General features: G+C 52.9%; 2 protein-coding genes across 5 annotated transcripts; both read right to left on the reverse strand.

Moving 5' to 3' along the window:
- Positions 1 to 1,614: 1,614 nt before the first annotated feature.
- On the reverse strand, positions 1,615 to 10,984 carry MUL1 (mitochondrial E3 ubiquitin protein ligase 1). 3 transcript variants are annotated; one of them, XM_044452358.1, is made up of 5 exons: positions 10,895 to 10,984; positions 7,844 to 7,978; positions 6,265 to 6,352; positions 3,856 to 3,976; positions 1,615 to 2,859 (listed from the first exon to the last, which is right to left on the reverse strand). In XM_044452358.1, exons 2-5 carry the CDS (start codon positions 7,961 to 7,963, stop codon positions 2,169 to 2,171), a joined length of 1,020 nt encoding a protein of 339 aa, XP_044308293.1. In that variant the 5' UTR covers positions 7,964 to 7,978; positions 10,895 to 10,984; the 3' UTR covers positions 1,615 to 2,168. The 3 variants fall into 3 exon arrangements, with proteins under 3 accessions (XP_044308293.1, XP_044308291.1, XP_044308290.1); XM_044452356.1 differs by lacking the exon at positions 10,895 to 10,984 and adding an exon at positions 10,579 to 10,634; XM_044452355.1 differs by lacking the exon at positions 10,895 to 10,984 and adding an exon at positions 9,270 to 10,568.
- A 3,456-nt stretch (positions 10,985 to 14,440) lies between these two features.
- LOC123034728 (basic phospholipase A2 Ceg-N6-like) lies at positions 14,441 to 18,925 on the reverse strand. Of its 2 annotated transcripts, none has more exons than XM_044452323.1 (4): positions 18,838 to 18,925; positions 17,454 to 17,598; positions 16,454 to 16,560; positions 14,441 to 14,851 (listed from the first exon to the last, which is right to left on the reverse strand). In XM_044452323.1, the coding sequence occupies exons 1-4, from the start codon at positions 18,875 to 18,877 to the stop codon at positions 14,571 to 14,573; spliced, it is 573 nt and encodes a 190-aa protein (XP_044308258.1). In that variant the 5' UTR covers positions 18,878 to 18,925; the 3' UTR covers positions 14,441 to 14,570. The 2 variants fall into 2 exon arrangements, with proteins under 2 accessions (XP_044308258.1, XP_044308257.1); XM_044452322.1 differs by having other exon boundaries at positions 17,454 to 17,661; positions 18,838 to 18,922.
- Positions 18,926 to 21,803: the final 2,878 nt, after the last annotated feature.

A 21,803-nucleotide genomic window follows, 5' to 3' on the forward strand; every position in this document is an offset into this window, starting at 1 on the left:
AAGCACTTGACGGAGTTGTTGGAGTGCATCAACAGCATAACAATGCAAACATGGGCAAGGAAGGAACCTCTGTGCTGGAGAAAGTGACAAGAATGCTTCTAGTCCTTTTCACAAACATTTTCCCAAGGAGTGGAACTGCAAATGAACAGACTTCGGTTCAGACTGGAAGCAAACACAACTGGCATCCCGCATCTCCCATTCTTTATTTCCAAAAGTTGTCGCAATCTCTGTGCCTCCGCCGCACTTTGGTCAGCCCAGACCCCCAACTCTGCAGAGGGCCTTTCGCAGGGAAGGCATCCAGAAAGGGCATTTGAAGCGTTCCTTCCCAAAATGTACATTAGACTCAAGCCATTAAACTTAAAGCTAGTCCACCAATAGGAACACTCTTTTTGCCCCCCCCCCCCGGCCATCTGTGATAACCCCTCTGGCCCAAACGTCTCCTCAGAGGACCAGGGGGACCACCTGAAAAAGGTGAGATGGGGCGGGCACTCCTGAGGACACAGGAATAAAGTTTGCTTCTGCAAGTTTGGAGAGGCCTTAGCCCAGTGGTGCAGCCCGCTTCCATGCAGGACCACCCAAGCCCCATCCATGGCACCTGCAGGTTGGGCTGAAGAGCCCTGCCCCACAGCTCCCAGTCAGTGTTGGCGACACTGGACAGGAGGACGCAGCTCCAGGCACTTTCCTAACCGCCTTCTCATTTCTTCTACGTAGCACCGGTGAAGCAGCATCAAAGGGGCTCTGCAAATAGCCAAGGAGCAACCCTAATTCAGCTGAACTCGCTTCTTCAGCGAAGGCAGAGCAGCCATGTCTGAAGCCGCCTTCTGCGGGCTGGGCCCCGGTCCCTCTGGTTCAGGACAACACTGACTGGCAAGAGCAGCTCCCGAGTTCCACACGGGCCTTTGCCAGGCACATCTGCAAGACACCGGGGAGCAACCTGGGGCTTCCCGGCTGCAAAGCGTATGGTCTGACCACTCCCTAGAGGCTGAAGCAATGGCTTCGGGACTCACCTACAGGAAAACGAGGGCAGAGAGAAGTGGAAAGCCACTGCAGAAATTCCCCTGCCTCAAGCTCCTGCCCCCTCAGTGATGTCCATTGAGGGGGGGTCAGCAGGCAGGGCCCCTGTGGATGATTTGAAGGCTCAGAAGGGCTCACCAGAGCGCAAATGGTTCATCAAGCAAACTGGTCCCAGTCCAGGAGGGACGCTTTAAAGGAAGCCCTGCAATGAGCCTATACTCCGCCCCATAGCCCTCAGAAGCTTCTGGAAAGTTGCATTCCACAGTAGCCACAGTCCGAGGGCAGCCCTAACTAGTTGAGGATCTAAGCCATGGCAGCTACGCCAGTGACCTCAGGGCAGTGAAAGCCAACAAATAATTACACAATGTGAAGAAACGTTTCCTTTTCCTGAACAAATGCTCAGCAGAGCAGAGGAAGGCAGGCCAAGCATGTCTGCTGGCACATGTGGGCCAGAGGGAAAGCGCTCCCTGTCGCTCTTTAAGGACTCCCTCCAACCCCGCTCGAAATTCCCACACGCGGTTTGTTCTCTGGCCTGCTCCTTGCTGGCATTCGGCCACCTCCTCACTAAGTCGTTTGAACTCAGGAAAGCTGGAAGCAAACTTAAAGGTGAAGCAACGCAAGATGATTTTATTCAGGGCGCTAAATTTGGAGTCTCTTAGGAGAGAACTGAGATCTTTAACTGTTTTTAGGGCAGAACCCGTGCAGCACTAGCAAACGGTAACTCAAAGAAACAGGCTAATCTAGAAACATGATCCTGCTTGTTCTCATACAGGAAAAATACGCAGACTGGTTTGCGCAACCTTTCCCCAACCAGGTGCCCTCTAGTGGTGTTGGAATACAACTTCCAAAATCCCCCAGCTGGGGGTTTATCGGAGCTGTAGTCCCACACACCTGGAGAGTGTCTAGCTGGGGAAGGCTGAGTTAGACACCACACACAGCTGTGCACATGTGAATTCTCCGTGGAGAGGAACCTTCATTCAGGGATACTATCCAAAGCGAGGGCGAGCGGTCCAGTTCCAAAGGCACAGTGACTGTCAAACGTTTTGGATCCTCGTTTGCCCCTCGAAGCGACACGGCTCGGCTCTGTCTCTACTGCGCGCAGGGCTCCGGCCGCACCCCCGAAAGGACCCGCGCTGACGAGGAGCCGCCGCAACTCAGCTGTTATACAGAGGCACGACTCTGGCGATCTGCTGCCTGCAGATGGGGCAGTGGGGGGGCCTCGGCAGCGCTTGGTAGCACTTGTCACAGGAGCACACGTGCCCGCACTCCAGGAAGACGCACGAGCGGCCGTTGCTCAGGCAGATGACGCAGGTGTTGGCCGCGTCCCCCGCCGCCGCGACCGTCTCCTGCATCTGGCGCAGGCGGCGCTTCTCCTGGTGCCGGCGGTACTGCTTTTGCAGGATGAAGAAGAGCACGGCGCAGGTGGCCATGCCGAAGACGACGGTCAGGATCTTCCAGAGCCGGACGCTGGACTCCTGCTTCTGGAGCAGGGAGTCGAAGTCCAGGCTGCTGAGGTAGTAATGCAGGCCCTGCTTGGGGGGCTGCAGCCTGACGGCGTGATCGTCCAGGACCAGCTCCCCCACCCCGGTGAGCACGGCCCCCACCCGCAGCATCTGCTCCGTCTCCCGGATGCCTTTAGGCCTCTCGCCGCTGATGTAGTGGCCAATCACGTCCGTGAAGGACTGTACGGAGGGGTGGAATTTTTCATACACCGTCTCCAAGCTGAGTTCCGTGGCATCCAGGGGCTTCAGCACCCTCACGGAGACACCCGCTCCTCCTTCCTGGGGCACCAAATCAAAAGTCGCCACGTTGGTTCTCTGGTGGATGATCTTTTCAAAGTCATTCCTGGGCAGCAAGAACAAAACAAGAAGTGCTTTGAATCGAAGATGGCCCACTGGTTGTACTGCCTTACACAAACACTACAAAGAATTTGTGTCTGGGTTGCTGTTGTTGTTCTCGTTCTCTCCTTCCCTCTTTCTCCCTTTTTCCTTTTGTACTACGATGATAAATCCAGACAGTGATGAGCTAAAAAAAGTCTCTGTGCAGCATTCAGAAAGCTTAAAGCAGGGATGGGGAACGTGCCGCCTGCCACACGCTGAGACCCTACGACACCCGTGACCCGTGGTCACCAGCCATGTTGGATGGAGCAGAAGTGGTCCAGCAGCATCTTAGAGGCTAGCAAATTTATAACGGCACACATCTTTGCGGATTACAGTCCACTCCATCATAAATAGAACGCCCTGCCTTTGCTGACAGGTACAAATGAGCAGGGAGAGTCAGTGTGCAAGGGCGCCAGGTCTCAATAAACTGCGCAAAGTACCTCTCGCAGCAATTTTATTACAAGCTTAAGGTGCAAGAGGACCGATGCGGCTGACGAGAATATCAGCATCTGGGCACTGGCGTGAAAGCCTCATCACAGTTCAAGCCAGTGGCTGTCCAACCGAACTTCTTCAGAGATGGTAACTCAGCAGCGCCGCATGCGGACCCTCGCTTCGGGATGGATGCAATGTTCCCCTCTCTCAGCTGACCCACCAATGGCTTTGTTCTCAATTGTGTACGTCTGCAATGCTCTTGGGGATCATTTAGGCGGAGGGACAGGATATAAATCCTTAAGAACGATCAAACACATAGTGACCCAGGCCTCCCTAAGGGTTTCTTCCGCTTTCGCCAGGAAATTCTCCTCCAACCCGTTCCACCAGCCCATGAAACCATGAAAGCCGACAGCGCTCCGGGCCAATTTCCACGCCAACGTGGGAGAGCCGCTCTTAATCTCTGCTGGGCGCTGAAGCTCCCTGGGCGACTGCAGGCCAGCTCTCAGCCTGCGGGGAGCAATGCACCTACCAGAGGTGGGTGGTGCGGTTCCACACCATCTTGTGCTCCTGCAGGGTCAGCCTCTGAACCACTCCCTTGCAGTTCTCCACAAACTGGCTGCTGAGCGTCTCCTTGACGGACTGCACCACACCTGTCAAGCAGTGAGGAAAACCAACCGCTGAGAAGTCCTAGCAGAACCCCTGCCATGTAACAGAGGGGTGGCAGCCGGCAACGCCTTCGGTGACCGGAGTCTTCGTGTTAGTAAAGACAGACTGTGAGCCAGGCAGCACACCCAAGTGCTCCTATGCAGAAGGTCAAAACAATGAGGCAATGGAAGGAACGGGGCAGGGGGGACAAGGTGTCGCCCAGCCATGTGCCTGAAGCACTCGGAAGATGCGCTGCACGCTCTGAAAGGGAGAATGGTCGAACCCTCCACACTTTCTCTATGCCACTTCCTGGTTTTGAGTGGGTGGCAACAGAACGGGAGCCTTCTTCATGAAATCTGGGGCATGTGAACTCCTTAGACTCCTCCGGTGGGAAAGGAACTTGCCTCCAACCAGAAATGGCACCGCAGTTTTAAGGGTCCTCTCTCCATCCCCGCCCGCTCACTCAGCTGATCTGTGTGCCACACCGACCTTCCCGGGGAGAGGAAGGCCCAAGCCAGCCTCCAGTTGACTCCTGATATAAACGCAGCCACACAAAGGACAGAAAAAGCAACCTTTGAGGCGAAAAGCAGGTGGGAAGGGGCACCATAACAGCCACCTGCACATGCGCCTTGAGGGAACGCTTGGTGAGCTGCAGCGGACCAAGTGTCCATACTGCCTGAAAGCTCAAAGTTCATGGATTTACAGGAAAATGTACAGGGACTCCTGAGATTTGGATTCTAACCTCTGCTTAGCCTTGGAGGTCCTTGGTGGCTTGGGGCCACATCTCAAGCTGACCTACCTCACAGGGTTGCTGTGAGGATAAGATGGAGAAGAGGCGGTGGCTCGAGTAAGCCACCTTAGAATGTTCCAAGAAAAAAGAGGCAGGGTAGAAATATCTTTAATAAATAAAAAGCTGACATTCCACATTGAGGACGTAGGTCCCAACGTGTCCATTTATTTGTTTGCTTACAGATCAACATTTATATCCTGCCTTAACCCCTGAGGAGCTCTTAAGGTGGCTTGCAACAAAGCCAATACTTTCGCCAAAACAAAATTGGAACCTTTACAGCATGACACAAAACACAGAGAGCCAGCAGATTAACGTAGCAGCACTCAAATATATGCACTTTCTTAAAAAATAAAGGCCAATTCAAACAGCTAATCACAATTACATACCATTCCAAGCTTCCTAAAGAAGAGATTCTGCACTGCCTTCCAGAAGGTCACCAATAAGAAGGCAAGTCAGGCCTCTCTTGAAAGGGATTCCCGGGGCTCGCGTGAGGACATTTGGGCTGCTTTGCGAGCCGACTTCCAAGTTCGCAACATCACAATTGTGATTTAAAAGAAGTGGGCCTTCCATTGAGTGCCGCCAGCTGCCAGCTGCCAGCCAGGCCCTGCACTGAGCTTCTTCTACCTGCAGTGTGGCAGCTGTTGCTGCTACAGCAGGGCTGCAGAGTGGGTCCCACCATTTACGCAGCACAAGTCCTTTTATCCGTCCTGAACCTCCCAAGGGTCAGCTTCTAGAGGTTGCCCTTTTGGATTCTAGCATTACGGGAGAGAAAAATGGCACCCTATCCGCCTTCTCTACCTCATGAACACTTTCGTGCACCTCCATCACATCTGCCTCTAAAAAGGTAAAGATGAAGGTTTCTCCTTGACGTTACGTCCAGTCATGCCTGACCTTTGGGGGCAGTGCTCATCTCCGTTTCCTGGCCGAGGGAGCCAGCGTTTGTCCGCAGACAGTCTCCGTGGTTGTGTGGCCAGCATGACTGAACACCGAGGTGCACGGAATGCTGTTACCTGCCCACCGAAGTGGTACCTTTTCATCTACTTGCATCTATTTGCATGCTTTCGAACTGCAAGGTTGGCAGGAGCTGGGACGGAGCAACAGGAACTCACCCCATTGTGCAGGTTCAAACCGGCGACCTTTCGATCAACCAGCCCCGCAGCACAGCCGTTTAAACCACTGCGCCACCAGCAGTCCCCTTCTGCCTCTACGCCCCCTTTTTTCTAAGCTAACCAGTTCTAGACCTTGTAAGCTTTCCTGGCAGAGGAATTGCTCCAACCCCTTCATGATTTGCCTTTATTTCTATGTTATTGTACTGGAGTTTTAATGATCAGATAAGCTGCCTTGGGCTGGGGAAATGCAGTTATAAAATGGCGAAAAGGTGCTTTAAGGGGCTGAGTGTGTTTGCATTTTTAGTGTGGATTCATGCCATCAGGCAGAATAGACTGGAAGTCGAACGGCCCAAAACTCATATGGCCTTGGCAATCCGCACGGTTCAGACATTACCTTCAATCACCGCGTAGGGAATACACTTCCCTGGTGCTTCCATAAGGATGCTCTTCAAGTCCTGGTCCAGGGAGACTTTCTTGGCTCCCTAGCAAAGAGGAACGAAGGACATTTACATTTGCAAACAGAAAAGAGAAGCGGAACCCTTGGAAGCAATGCTCCTCCATGAGCAGCTCTGCTGCGAAGAGAGTACATTGCATCAATGAGAGCAGCACTCAGCCAGCAGGCAAAACTTCCCTGAAGGTTTTTAGCAGCTGAACAGGGAACAGTGCAGACCTTTCCTGTGCCTTTTGGCACCATTACTGTAAGAGCCGCTGTTTTCTCCAACTGCAGTCATTTTTCTTGTTCAATGAGCAGTCACACTGAGTGCTCACAGGCAGAGAATGTGGCTTTGAACACGGTCTTTTTCATACCTCCCTCCCTCCATCCTGAATTCTGGAAAACTTAAGTTGACCGGCCTCCCCAGGAGGCTGGCAGTGCACAGGTCACGGCTGTAAGGCACACCCTCGCTGCACACTCAGCACCCACACACTTGCTCCCACAGGCTTATGGGTACAGACTAATGGTGCAATTTGGACACAAATGTAGAGCACATGCTCTGTATGGAAAGGTCTTCGACTCAGCCACTGGCATCATGACTAGCTGATACAAGGCAGTGTAGAAGGGCAGCAATGGGGTGCCCACAGATCCAACAGTACCCTCAGTCTGCTTGCTTGGCTTATACCTCCCCCCTAAATGATTACAATTTTAAACAACAAAAGTTCTTCCTGGCAGCTGGGAACCCTTCGAGAAAATGCTTCCAGCTGCTCCCACCTTTCCCCCCATGAATGTCCCTGAACAAAATGTGGGTTTTGGAGACATTCTTAAGAAAGGGAAATTGGCAACTGGGAGCTTTCAATGGCAGCACATAGAATTTCTGGTGCCTGGGAGAGTTCTTCAAATTGCAAAAGGAGTAGAAAGCACTGTGCAAGATGGACCAGCAGCCTGAAAGTGTGTAAAGCAGATTCCGACATTCCAGAAACAGCAAAGCTGGATGGAATCAGCACGGAGGCCACAGAATATGTGCTCCGACCACGACGCGGCTGGTGGGGGCCTCCCTTTCCAGGAAACAAAACAAACGATTTAAGGGCACCATACAACCCAGGTGTGGAGAGAAGTCCCACAACTTCTAGCATGCCCCAGCCCGACCGTGCTCTCGAAGAGGCAGGAGCACAGGTCTCGCTTTCAGGACCAGCCTTTTCTTGCTGGACTTCACAGTGTTCCAAACAGCATCCACGAGCCATCTTTCTTAGGCGCTGGCTTTCCTTCTCGCCGTCTGGATTTATTCATCACTGAGTGGACGAAGGTGCAGGGATGCTCTGTTCTCACAACCGACAGCATTAAAAGTTTTGCCTTTCACACATTCTGGTTTTTAATGGAAGGTGCAGTCATTCCGGCAGTTGAGAAGTGGGCCAGATGGCAAGGAATAAATAGCTATACATTTTTTTCAGGAACGACATTCAGGGATAGTCTACCCTTATTGTTATTATCTCTATTTTTGGACAGCCCAATATCCAAAGCTCTGCAAGCAGGAACTGACCTTCAGGCTGTGCACCACCTTTGACTTGTGTCTGTAAATGGCATACAGAATTGCAGTGACAGCTGAGCTGGTTGCCAGGAGAATAACCTGGCCTGTTGAAGGGCGCCCGGCAGCATCCATCCTGACAGTATATGCCTGGAGAAGGAAGAGGAGAATGGCTTCAAATGTTAAGTGCCGGTTGAACCACTGATGCCCTCATCTCTGCGTCTGCCACCACCAGCAATATCGACATCTGCCCTGCCTAGAACCTCAGTTCAACAATCTGCTTGGCCAAAGTGCCTTTGTGCCAACCTTAACCGATGGAGGCAGGTTTCCTACAGCACGTTGATTTTTTCCCTTTAATTTAACCATTCTTGTGAATTGCTTGCCTTAACATTTCTAAGCAATGTGCAAAAATGTCTTCAGGGAGGGGACACGATTAACCTTCCTTGAAATTCCTCTTGCGAAGGGCTTTTTCAGTACACACAAAAAAGCCACAAGAGTTGGCCCCTGGTGGGAAGCTGCAGAGAATGGACACTACCATACAAAATGCTCACAGGGAACCAGACCGACAAAATCTTAGGTACCTCCCGGAAAGTGTCCCCTGATTAGCACAACAGCCAAGCGGGATGGTAGGGGATCTCTTGCTAGCTGTGCCAGTGGACAGGCTGGTTTTATCCACCATAAGTTTAATTAAAATGAGAATATGGTTATTTATGCTGGATACACTCTATGTGCAATTAAACAGAACCTTGCCTGGATATGCATTGATACAAAATGCTCATTGCTCAGGGAATACTTGTTCCCCTTCTTCACTGTGGTAAGATTTTTACAGCCCTAACTCAAAGATTATAGAAAGCCATGGAAATCTAGAACATGGCTTCTTCACTTGTGTGACCAAGTCAACTGAAGGGGCTCCTATATCCTTCTAAATATAGATTCTAGATCTGAACTGATCACCCTGAAAGAGGACTGTTATAATGTTTTATTTATTCATGTTTACTTATGTTATCACATTTTATTTATCCTGTTCATGCATGCTGCCTTTCCATATAATTGCCGCCTAGGAAGGCCTCTGCAATTATAGGCAGCCTATAAATACATGTACAAACAAACAAACAAGGCAAGTCATGGGAAAATTCATGGCTATATTAGAAGCCCATTATCCTTAAAACTCAAAATATAATCAGAAAGAAACAGCACACAAAAGCAATAAAATAGCTAATGACAAGCCAAAATTAACAGCCAGAGCAGGCCGTGTTGAAGAAAATTGTTTTGATCCAGGGCCTCAAAGGTATACTACCATCATTTTTGAGTTTTAAGCTTGTATGTATAAATGAAAAGTTTGGCTATCTACTAGTCTTGAAATAAATTATCTAGCAGCCCCTTTAATACCGGCCAGCTCATCGTACCACTTTTCATAACCCACATTGTGCAACATTGGTACCTAGAGAAGCAAGCCTGATGGTTTATGCCTCTGTTGAAGATGGTTCAGGTCAATAATCACCAATGTCAGGGAAAAATACTCCTTTCAAGGTGCCAAAGTAGACTTGAGAATCTGAGTTGTGCTGGGGCCACACCATTTGCAGGGTGGTGGGGAAGACCACTGAATGCTGCTTTGGGTTTCTTGGAGGAATTACGGGATAAAAGTGTGACCTAATACTTGGAATCATCTAATAAGCAGAAAGGACTCCCTGGAGGAGACCCTGATGCTGGGAACGATTAACGGCAAAAGGAGAAGGGGACGCAGAGGATGAGGTGGCTGGATGGAGTCACTGAGGAGGCGGGTGTGGGCTTGCGGGGACTCTGAGGGATGGTGGAGGACAGGAACGCCTGGAGGAGTGTTGTTCACGGAGTCATGATGGGTCGGACACAACTTCGCAACTAGCAAGCAATAATTGGAATAAAACAGTCTTCAGATTGTTATCGGTTTTTTTCATCTTTATACTTTTGCCTTTATACTTTTATAGTTTATATTTTGCCTAAAGGAGACATATTTATTAGTCAAAAGATCTGAATTTGGGTATTTATGTTTATGATAGAGTCTCACCAACTCTTTTAGCCTGTTGACACTCATTATCGAACCAAATGAAAGATGCTTTGAGTTTTCCTTGGGCCATTATTCATCCTGTTAATCCTGAAATCTATCAGTCAGAGTATTAAAACGGGTTATGATCTCAGAAGCAGAAATAGCAGACAGGACTGCAAGACAAGTGGCTATTAGGTCCTCTGTATGAAGGACGTGTGTTATGGTTGAATTCACAGCTGGTGTCCACTTTATTCTCCTGCCAGTAGTTACACCTAGATCTACAGATAAAATATGAACTGAATCCTCTTTTTTCAGAATATGAACTCAATTCTCTTTCTCATGAAAAATGTGCTCTGAATGATGGCATGAATGGACCTAAAAATATCTTTATTTGCTGAAGCCTAGTGTGTCTCAGTGGTTGGACTGCTGGACCGGGGCCCAGGAGGCCCAAGACTGAGTCCCCGCTCAGACATGAAGCTGGGTGAACCCGACTCACAGGGTTGAGGAGGAAGGCTATTTAAGGCACCTTAGGTTGCAGAAGGAGGAAAAGGCAAGCTAGAAACGGAATTATTTTTTTAAAAGGAAGGGGAGGGAGTGGGGAGCATGAAGGAAGGAAAGGGAGGGGGGTTAAAGAGGAACTGGGGCATCATGTTGGATTCTAACCCCCACACAGCCATGAAGCCACTGGGAGATTTGGGGCCAGTCCCTGGAGTTCAGCCTAACCTACCCCGTGGGTCACGCTGATCTCCCTCACGAGGTTGTTGTCAAGCCATGAAAGAGCGGTGGGGCACGAGAAAAAGTGTGTGGGGGGGGGGGTAAACCCATAAGGGCAGGAAGGAGGAGGCCTGCCTGGCCTGAGCCTCCTCCCCACATTCGCCCCGTGAGACCTCAGTGCGCACCCACCTGCGGGGGCCCTCGGGGTACGAGCCCCGCCCCGCTCGCCCCGCCCCGCCCCGGGAAGGCCCCACCCAAGGCCCGCGTTCCCCTGGCGACACCGCCGCACCCGGCACCGGAGACACGGCTCGGCGCCCCCCGCCCCCTACCCGCGCACGGCGTCCGCCTCCGCGTCCGCGTCCGCCTCCGACCGACTTCCGCAAGGAACGTCCCCTCCGCCCGCGGCGACGCCTAATGCCGTCAGAGGGGGTCGCGGCGGCGCCTAATGACGTCAGAGGGCCCGCAGCGCGTCGCGACTATAGAGCCAGGCCAGTTAGCGTGAACCGCTGCCTGAACTTTTTAGCCGCAGCGCTAACAAGATTGGACGCTACCCCATAGACTCTCAAATGTAGAGGCACTCTCTCTTTTTAGGAGACAGCGCTTCCTGGTTCGCTTTAGTGCCAGTCCTCCCATTGCTGGAAAGCAACGGGGAAAAGCGAACCGAGTGCTGCCCTTGTCAGAAAATGTGGAGGGATCCGGGACTTTAAGTGAGGCGCGATTGGGCAGGAGCATGGCTGCCCCAGAACCTATTGGGCTACCTTGCAGGGAGGGCTGTCCTAATGTACACTAAGCCCCCCCCCCCCCACTGGCCTGGCCTGGCCTGCAGGGTTGTTGTAGACCCCTTTTCCGACTCTGCCCTCCAGCCAGTAATAGGACGATAACAAAATGGGATAGCTCGGCAGGGCCGTTGTAGAGTCCTCTCAGCCTGCCCCCCCCCCACCCCACATAGCAGCAAGACAGAGGTAATAAAGCGGATGGGATTGCTTTTTGCTGGGGATCCTAATCGATGGCCAGCCAAAAGAGGAGAGATTGGAGGTCATTGTGTGTGTGTGTGAACAGCAGGGGACCTGCTTCTATGTAGACTCGGCTAGGACTGCGCTGGCTGGCAGTTCTGCAGTGGGAGCTGCTCTGGTGGGGGCCTGCACACAAAAGAAAGCACAACCAAGGCAGCCAAGTCGCCTCCAAAAAGTACCTGCCCAGGTGAGTGGCTGTGCTCAGCCTTCCCACACCCTCCAGATGTGCTGGACTCGGCTGCCAGAAGGCCCATGGTGGAGGTGTGGTCCAGCAGCATCTGGAGGGTCCCAAGTGTGGGGAGGCTTCTGCAGGCCCATCTCATTTCTGAAGAATTTCTTTCTTATACTTCTCCATATCTAAATAGATTCCAGGGTGGAAAGCAAAAGATAAAAAGAATAAAACCGTATTTTAAAATAAAAGCCACGGCTGTTCAGCCCACAAAGATGGTTTCAGGTGGTCCTGCAGAGGAACGGGGCCACCACAGTGAAGGCCCTTCCCCCAGAGGACTCTAGAAGTGGGGCTGTAGGTCCTGGTGAGGCAGCGGAAGCAAGTCCTTCGCTGACCCTGGGGCCAGGCAGGTGGATCAGGGAGAAGCTGCTGCCCCAGCGCCTGGTCCCAGAGCGCGCAGGGCGCTGCACACCGGGAGCACAGCGGTCACCTGGCCGGTGGAGAAGAGGCAGCCAGTGCCGTTCCCCAGCAGAGCAGCTGGACAGGGGCCGCCCCGGGGCTGCGCGTTCTCGGCTGGCTGCAGCTTCCGGAGCAGCCCCTGTGTTGAGCCAGCGCACTAGCCCAGCCGAGGTGGCGTGCTGGGACTGCCGTGGCCAGGGGTGGCCGTGCCTGGAGGACCCCCAGAGGTGCTAAAGGCTCTCCAGGCCAGGCCAGACACCCAAGACTCCCGCACCAGCGCTGGATCTAGGCGTACCCTCAGGCTACCCTTCAGAGCGAGTGCAGCCCATCCAGAAGAGGCAAGGGATTCCACCCTGGTCCAGCACTCCTCCGCAGGGCTTCCATCCTGCCAGGATTCAGCTCAAGTTGATTGGCCTTGTGCTGTGTCCTCGAGCCAAGCCACTGAGTCAGGAAGGGGCAGGAAAGCCCAGCCAGCTCCCTGCAGGGCCAAGCTGAAGTCAGGTTTGTGGGGTTGCCTTTGCTTTCCTCAGGCATAAACGGTCCCTCTGAGCAGCTCCGCATCAGCTGGGTTTGCAGAAAGGGGCACCTCAGCCCCGAAAAGGGTGCTTTGCTGAGCACCGTGCTAGCAACTCCTTTGCCCAGATATCCATGCCAGGCTCCGCAGCCCTATTTAGGGGCTTGGGGAGCCAGGTGGTCCTGGCTGCAGCTAAACCAGCGGCCACTGGGACCCCTGGTTGCCCATTCCCTGCAAATCTTCCACAAACCTCCCAGGGAAGCGCCCCTGCCCAGCTGTTGTCCAAGCACAGCCGAGGAGGAAGAGTACCCCACCCGGGAAAGCTGTGGGGCGGAGGTGTGCATACAAATATTTGTGCATAGTGGGAGCTCAAAACTGGGGGGCCAGGTGTGCCTTGTGGGGCACCCCCAAGAGCCCAGCCAACCACAATGGCACATCACGAGTCTGCACCTAGGTAAGGTGCCCTGCGCTCCATCCAGATGGCCATTTGCCGCGGTCTGGAACAAGCAGCACTGGAAAGGAAGGTGGGCACCATCTCGACACAACATAACCCATCAGCCAAGCCTCTGTTGTCTGCCCAACCCCAGCACACCATCTTCCTCCTCTCCGAGGCTGGTTCCAACCACGGAGAGGCGGCCAACACAGTTCTGTCTGCACTGCCCAAGGCGGGGGTGGATCACAAGCTCAGCACTTAGAGGGCCCCGGAGCTGGGGCTTCAAGTAATCCAGGGCCCCGGACAGTGCCGGGTGACCCTGGGTTTGCACCCACGCTCACTGAAGTAAAGGAAAAGCATGGTCAAAAAGCAAACTTTAAGGAAACCAGGTGCGTGGTAATTCGTGCAAAGTGAGTAGTCCCAGAAAAGAAGTTACAAGGTGAAAGTGTGGTTGAGAAATATCTTGGAATGTGGTTGAATGAACAATAGGATGATCGTAATGCGATAAAAATTAGACTTGAGATGGCCCAGAGTATCTTTTATAAGATGAAAACTGTAGAGTAACAAGAAGGTAGAACTAGCTCTGAGCATGGGCTTTTTATGGTGCTTTGCACACTGTGGATTTATTACCAGATATTACCAATTTCACAGACGGTGGGGGTGAAAAGCAATTATTTAAAAGATCCAGAGATTATACACCGTGTGCCATTCAGGAAACTAGGATATTGTGGTTGCATAATGAGAAAAAAAACACATGTTGTGTATTCAAGGGAGAACAAACAGGGAAAGAAACATTGGAAGAAGGAGGTCTTGGCTGGAAGACCTTACAAAATGGTTTGGGGTCAAGACAAAATCATTGCTTGGAATGGCCATGTCTAAGATATGAACATGGCCAGTTTCTGGTGAGAGAGGAAAGAAAACGGCAGGTCTGCAGTGGGGGTGATAAAATCCTCTTTGCTTCCCAGTCACACAAGCAAACCAACGTATTAAGATAAGGGGAGAATGTACAGAAAGGGGATATCCAAGATCAACCCTGGCCTGCGTGTGAATCAAGACTGCGTAACAGCGCAGGCTTCCCCATGAATTTTGCTTTCCTTCCTGAGCGGCTTCATTCTGCTTTGCTGAGCCAGTCTGGGTGTCTCCTAGACAAGGAGTAAAAGATGCTTAAAATAAATACGCAAGTGTTTATTTTACACACATGGACAGACAGTTATGATCACACAATCACGTTGGGATAGGGAGAACCCATTGTGTCAGTGTATTAATTTAGCAAATTGCTCCATGGACTGTCATTGCATCCTTTTCTTTTGAGCAAAAGTATCCTTTCGAAAAGGACATCAACTTCATGAATTTGGAACAGCTTTAACATGCAAACTGTTCGAACATTCCAGAGCGAAAATGTAGCCACGTTTTAAATTCATGCAACACGTCCTTTCTGCGGAGGGGTCGTCCGAGGCTTCTGTTGGGCTGGGGACCCGCCGTGCGTTCCTTGACTTAAAGGCTTTCTGGTTTGTGCCTTTGGCAATCTGTCCTGCGGCTTCTCATCCTGTGAACATTTGGGGGTGCTCTCCTTGCACAAGAGAATGGGGTAATGGCGGAGCTTTTTGTTGTACGTCTGGGCTTGCTTCCTGAAGCACAGCGACGCCTTCCGGTCGCACTCACAGGCCCACATGCCACAGGTGGACTTGTTTCTGTACTCTGCAGAAGCAACGGAGCTTCTTAGGACGGCCGGATGACAGGGCCATGCAGCCTCACCTGGAACATTTCGTGAGGCAACTGTGGATGCTTTAGTTTTTTATGTGGCTCAGAGAATACCAAATCGAGCTGTTCAGCAGCGGGATCCGGTGCCAATGGAAAATGATTTTCCACCCCTAAGCTGGGACTTGATCCTGTGAGGATTCATTCCCTCCAGGCTCTAGGTAAAACTACCCAATTTGGCTTCTGTTGGCTGGGTTCAGACAACACAGGAAGGGGCTGAGTATGGACTGAGTGTGAGTTTTTGCTGAACTGTGGGTTGTTGTTGAAACAAAGGTTATCATGTTGTCTGAAGCCAGACATGTTCATAGCCATGGTTTGTTAACCAAGAACAACTCACAATTCACAACCAACAAACTATAGTTTCTGGACATGGTTAACAAACCATGGTTTATTAGGTTGGCTGGGTTCACACTACACAGCAACCCAGACTCAAACTATAATCAACCCTCAAGCATGATTTATTAGGCTCTCTGAACCACTGACTCTTTTTCTTTCTTTTCTTTTAACCTACCATCACCATCATCGTTGTCATCGTCTTCCTAATTATTACACTATATTTATCTGCTGCTCTTTTCCTCTTGTAAGGAATCCGAGGCAGCTTACCTGACTATGTTTTTTCTTCACAACAACAACCCTGTGAGGTAGGTTGGGCTGAGAGTCCATGGCTAGTCCAAAGCTACCCAGCGCTTTATGGCCAAGGGAGGACTCGAACCCAGATCTCCCCATTCCCCAGCTTAACACCACTCACCACCCATTTTTACCCAGTGACTATTTTAAACCACCCTGTCCTAATGCAAAGTATCAGGGGCAACTCAGTCTTGAGTGGGCAATTAAAGTGGGCAATTTTGCTTTACCGAAGACCCACAGAAGACCCATATAAAGGGAAAGGGATGGGCCAGATCAGCTGCCTGCGTGGGTTTGGGACTGGGTTGCCGCTAAGCAGGCTGCCACGGGGAGTGCTTCTTCGGAATCATGGGATAGGAATCAGGACCACACGTGCTTACACAAAAGTAAATTGAGAGATAACAAGAGAGCCCAGAGCGAAATGCTATGGGGCAGAATAGCAGTGGGGCTGGAGGCAATGGAAGTCACCCGTGCGGGTCAAAGGGGCCCCTCTCCCGGAATACGCAGATCAGTCTCCGTCCGTCCGTCCTCCCAACCCTGCCATTAGAGAGTGAGTGGATGCCCTCAAGGGAATCCTTCAGGAGGCGTGGCTTGGAGTCTAAGCCCCACCCCTTGGCAGAACCCCATGAGGTGGTGTGGCCCTACAGTCAGAGCGCTGGCACCCCTGGATCGCCCCATATTTGCAAGATGCCATTTGTCCCTCTCCTGGTCTGGAACTCCCCATTTCCCAGATGCCCACAGCCGCAGCGGAGCCTTTCCGAAAGTGCCTGGACCGTCCTCTGGGTGGGATGGCATAACCCAGCATCCTGCAGGAGCCAGGGTGGGACCCGACAGCCTGCTGGCCCCTCCCAGCTCTCTTCTGTGCTCTTCAGCCCTTCTCCAAAGGCTCCCATCGCGGCCTTCCCTCCCGCCACTCACTGCAGAACACGTCCCTGTGGATGATGGCGTAGCTGTAGTGATCGATGTGCGGATGGCAGCCCTGCTCGTGCAGGTCCTCGTAGCAGCAGCCGTGGTGATAGCAGCACCTTGCGGGGACAGCGGAAAAACGGGCGGGGGGGCAGCTGGGCCGTCCGGCACTGGCCCCCGGCCTCCTCTGGCAAGCGCTTTTGGCCAGCGGGCGCCCTCCCCCAAGGCCGGGGCCGCAGAGCCAGAGCCAGCCCCAGCGTCGGCAAAGGGGAGCTCCGTCGAGGCTGGTCCTGTGCGGGTTCCAGCAGCCGCCCCGGCCCGCCCCCGGAAGAGCAGGGTGGCCGGGACATGCGCTCATGTGACCCCGCCCACCAGCTTTTCTGCTCCGGGCAAGGTGCTTACAGCAGGTGACCCTGATAATCAAGAAAGGAAACTCAACCTTCGCTCGGGCTTGTGGGGCGGGAGTAGAAGGGCCCTAAAGGTCGGGGAGCCCCTGACGCACGCCCAGGGGCGTGTCAGGGATGCTGCTATTGATGGGTTGCACCGGTGTGCACTGTGGGGATCCCACAGGAGTGAGGTGGGGGGCACAGCTTCCCCCGCACCCGGCACTGCAGTCCAGATTTAGCCCCTGGAGCAGAGAGGAAGGAGCAGGGCGCTGGTAGGAATCGGCATCACTCCACAGCCCCAGCCTGCTCCCCTTCCCGCCCGCCCTAGATGTCTCTTCACCCCCTCCAAAGCCCCGTGGGGACACCCAGAGGGGTTCTTTCCATACCAGCCATGAATGGGTGGGACGGGGCAACACCGTCACCATCCAGCTCCAGCATTCCAGGATCCGAAGAGACCAGGCCATGTCGGAATGCAAGGCAGCCCCCCTAACAGTCCATGAGCCCCTTGGAGGGGTAGCTGCACTCAGTGGTTGGTTCCAGCCCCCCCCCCATGGGAATCCCTTCCACGCAGAGTCCCCCCGGACCGCCGGCGATGCCTCGCAGGCCCCCGGCCCAGCCACGCTCACTGGTCGGTCTCGTCCCGGGGCTTCCCTCGTCCGCTCTTCCCGCAGTAGCAGCCGTAGCCGTTGAAGAAGATGAGGGCGTTCTCCTGCGTGATCGTCTCAATCATGGCCTTGAAATGCAGGAGGCTCCCATTGCCAACAGAAAGGGCTGGAAGGGACAGGCAGGAGTGCAAGGTACCAGTGTGGGGAGAGTGGCAGGGGATGATGGGAACTGTGGTTGGGGAAAGGCAGTGAGCCAGACAGGAGCACTAGGACTTCTGAAGTCCATATTTCTGGGGAGTGGGGTGCTTACTAGTGATGATTCACCAATACACATTTTATGGGACACAGAAACATAGAAGCAGAGCAAGTCAGAAGGGGTTTCCCGGGCCATCTAGTCTGACCCCTGGCTCTTGCCAGCTCCACTCACGACATGCCCACCATGTGCATTTTCAGCCTGTCCTTGAACACCCACACCGATGAGGCCTCAACCACCTCTCATGGAAGCTCATTCCACACCCTCGGGGTCCTGACTGTCAGGAAGTGCTTCCTGGCATCCAAATGGAGCCTGGGTTCCCTGAGCTTGGCTCCATTGGAGCGCGTCCTGCCTTCCTCTGCAGGGGAGAACAGGTCTCTACCCACCTCTGTGTGACATCCCCTCACATACCTGTATGTCGCCAACAGATCCCCTCTGAGTCTCCTCTTCTCCAGGCTGAAGAGACCCAGTTCCCTCGGTCTCACCTCGTTCCCCATCCCCTGCAAACCGGCCACCAACCTTATGGCCCTACGCTGCACTGACTCCAACCTGGCCATATCCTTCCTGTAACGAGGGGCCCAAAACTGAGCACAATACTCCAGTTGCGGGCGCACTAGAGTCATGTAGAGTGGTAGTGATACCTCTCTTGATCTAGAAGCCACACTTCTGGCTATGCAACTAAGGGTGGCGTTCGCCCTCTTGGCCACCACATCGCACTGCTGACGCATGTTCAGCCTGCAGTCGACCAGCACCCCGAGGTCCCTTCCACAAGTGCTGCTCTCCAGCCACTTGTCCCCTGACCTGTACTTATGACACCCATTCCTATGCCCCAAGTGCGAGGCCTTGCACTTATCCACATTGAACATTAAATCAGCCTTGCCCGAGTTGATGCTTTCTGGAGATATTTTCAGCAATTCCCATCATCCCCAGCCAGCATTTTCCATGATGCTGGGTATGATAGCTGTGCTAAAACCCACAGGTTCAAACACCAGTGATGCTTGCGGAGGAGTGGGAGCAGGGAGGAAAATGCTGCCGGTGGTTGTGACCCACACATTATCTCAGCTGGGTTCAGACAACCGGATAACCTCTGTTCACCCCATAATCAGCCCTGAGTCCGCATCCAGCCGGTGTATCCAATTTCTCAGCACTTACCACTTGCTCCAAGAATAATCACCCAAAGAAGTTGTCTCATGCTGGGGTCAAGCCTGGGAGAAAAGGAACAAGAAGGAGAGGAAGAGAAGGTCTCATTTCCACTTTCTTGCCATAGCAGAAGAAAGTCCCTGCTGAGTCAGGCCAAGGCCTCATCTGACCCAGCACACCCATAGGTCAGGCAACAAGGTGAGCCGGGGGTCAGAGCAGATGGCCCAGGAGGCCTCTTCTGGCTCACGCTCTTTCTCTGTCTCTCTGGTTTTATGTCCAGCTAAACAATTGGAGAAACTGAGCAGAATGAACTGTTTGGCAGTGGTGGTTGGAGACGCTCCTTTCCGTGACATCTTGGAGCCGACGGGGAAGATGCATCCCAATTCCCACTTTCCAGCTCTGAGCAGAAAACCACGTGAGATGGACAGCGCAGGATCCGGCCAAGGGAGGCCTTTCCAGGCCAGGCCTTGAGGAGGGTCTTTTCCCACCCACAGGGTTCTTCCCTGCTTTTGGAAGTGCAACGGGTGGTCCTTCTCTGTGGTGCCCAGTCTCCCAGTTCCCTCCCCAGGAATGGTGCCGAGGGTGGATGCTCCCTGAAGGTCTTTTGCCCACGGGCCCCCCAAATCTTCTGCAGGAGCTGCTTTGCACCGAGGTTGCTGCCTTTCGGGTGCCAGAGGAAGCCACCTCCTGCTCCTAGCAAGTCGAGATCCGTTGGCTTCCCCTCTGCTTGTATCAGCCACACAACTGCGTGGTTGTCAAGCCCCTCATCAAATGTGTTAGACAAAGGCCGGCCCTTCTGTAACAATGCTGCCTTGCAGTAACTTGCAAGAAGACCACACACAGACCGCTCCCGCGACCCAGCGAGCATGACCTCGGCCGGGCCATGCGCCAAAGTCTCTGGCTAGCCTGAGCAATAGCTTTGGCTCGGTGTGTTTAAAGCTGTAGAGCGATCAATCAGTGAAAGCTTCACGTGTCTAAGGCTGCAGATCAGTTAGTCAGTTAGGAGCTAAATTAAGAACCCTAGATGCTTGGGAAGTAACACCAAGCATAACCACAAGTGTTAAGGGGAAGCCGTTTTCAGAAAACCTTCGCTAACTCCAACCACAAACTAGGTCTGGGAGACATCTAGCAAGACCCCAAATGTCACAAAAAACAATTCTTAGAAAACACCAGCAAAACACCTAGCTAAAAGACCCCACTAATGACTCTCTAAAGGTGCCAGGATGTGCGAGGCCAGGATTGGCCGAGCTGGAACCGGAGAGCACCTGGTCATGCGGGATTCAAACTACTTGCCAATCTGTAAGCTGTAAAGGCCATGCCAAAACTTTGCTTTTTGTCAGCTCCGCTTTTGGGCATGCAAAATAAACAGTTTAAGTCTCTGCTGGGTGTTGCTTCCCTTTTTCCGGATAATTGAGACCCTCCGGGAAGAAGACCAAGGACATTTTTGCAACAATTCTAGCGAGCCAGCCAGGAGGAATCCTGGACAACCCCGGGGTCTGAGGCAAGACCGTGCTGTAGGCCAAGCAAAGTGCATACACCGGACCGCCTGTCGCTGTCCACCACCTTTTCCTCTCCAGACATGAGCCCAGAAACCCCCCAAGAGGTGCAAAGAACGCCTCAGTCAACAGGAACCCCTGTAGACCCCGCCTGGCTGGAAATAGGGTAAGCGGATTCCTGTTTCCCTGGTTGGGACATGCTCTAAGCAAACACTTCCTGGATTACCTGGTATTTGCCACACCCCTTCTAGCTCAACTGTACCAAGTCAAGATGCCCACAACCCACCCGGAGACCACTGGTGTTTTCATGGCAAGTGGGCTTGGAAGGAAGAGCTAGATCTCGCTGCAGTTGTGGGAAGCAGAGGAGTGCCTCAGTCGTCAAAGGAAGAGCGGGTTCTGCAGAAGTGGGAACGAGGAGAGAGAGTGATTGTGGGATTGGATGAAATGAGAATGTGCTGATGGCTGTTTGTGGCGGGGAGGGGGACCAAGTGAAGCCACAGCATTTGCTCATAAAAAGTCCCTTAGGATTGGTAGTTGACTCTCCCTCCCTCCCGCTCCATATAAGAACCAGAAGGTTGAATCAAGGCACAACTAAGGGGCTGCGTCGCATCCCAAAGCCGCTGAAGAGGAGTTTAGGAGACAGAGAGCGACTGCTGGGACTAATTCCCTTGGTGGGAGACTTTCCCTGAACGGAACCTACTCCCGCTTCAAGATATTGCTGACAGCTGGCAGTAAGTGACAGGTGGGGTGGAATCCCCGGCCAGTCCCCCGATTGCGGAAAAGCAGGGCCGCAGCAGCGTGGAAGCGCCCTAGGGTAGAAACAGACCTGATGTGTGGCCCTGGAGCCAGCGAGCAGGCGGGGTGTGCCTGGACAGAAGCCTGCCGCAGGCCCGTGTTCATCTTTTGCGGCTTCCCCATAATGCAGCCAATGGATCCCTGGCCCCGGGAACTATGGGTAGGGCCCTCTGCCTGTCTGGCTCGCAGCCGCTGCGTGATCTGCAAGGATGCTCAGGAGGCACCATGAGGTAGAGTCCACCGAGTCAGAGAGAGGAAGGTGACATATTCCTGGTGCATTGCCGATGATTTGAAGGTTGAGCGGACACTGTGCCCTGGAATCTCTCGATTGTGATGCACTGAGTTATGGAACTCTCGGAGGAGGAGGAGGAGGAGGAGGAGGAAGAGCGAATGGGAAGGACAGCAACTGACTGTACCACATTCCTCAGAAGGAAACTGGCAGCTGCTTTTAATGGTCCAGTTCTCACAGCAGCCAGCAAGCTCGCCTGTTAGACTTTCCTGAGCGATCTAAAACCCTTCTGTCTGCCTGAGGGTTAAATTTGGCTTGGGCAAAACTTTCAGGGGCTAGGGTTACAGGGCGAAGTGGACAGACCCACAAGCAAAGGAAGTAGTGGCAAAACTACGAAAAATACCAGGTATTTTAGCATAACTTTCTCACCAAAAGTTTTTGCAGTGCAGTTCTTACTG

This window comes from Varanus komodoensis, unplaced genomic scaffold (genome assembly GCF_004798865.1).
Source record: "Varanus komodoensis strain SLA01 unplaced genomic scaffold, ASM479886v1 scaffold71, whole genome shotgun sequence".
Lineage (NCBI taxonomy): Eukaryota > Metazoa > Chordata > Lepidosauria > Squamata > Varanidae > Varanus > Varanus komodoensis.

Excerpts from the sequence above, each read along its gene's own strand:
- LOC123034728 (XM_044452322.1), bottom strand. The coding sequence starts at position 18,877 with ATGAGACAACTTCTTTGGGTGATTATTCTTGGAGCAAGTG. Across the intron at positions 17,662-18,837 it reads GATTATTCTTGGAGCAAGTG|TTCCCATCATCCCCTGCCAC; the intron begins GTAAGTGCTGAG and ends CCCCAACCACAG. Across the intron at positions 14,852-16,453 it reads CCACAGGGACGTGTTCTGCA|AGTACAGAAACAAGTCCACC; the intron begins GTGAGTGGCGGG and ends TTGCTTCTGCAG.
- MUL1 (XM_044452358.1), bottom strand. The coding sequence starts at position 7,963 with ATGGATGCTGCCGGGCGCCCTTCAACAGGCCAGGTTATTCTCCTGGCA. Across the intron at positions 6,353-7,843 it reads AGGTGGTGCACAGCCTGAAG|GGAGCCAAGAAAGTCTCCCT; the intron begins GTCAGTTCCTGC and ends CCTCTTTGCTAG. Across the intron at positions 3,977-6,264 it reads TCCCTACGCGGTGATTGAAG|GTGTGGTGCAGTCCGTCAAG; the intron begins GTAATGTCTGAA and ends ACTGCTTGACAG.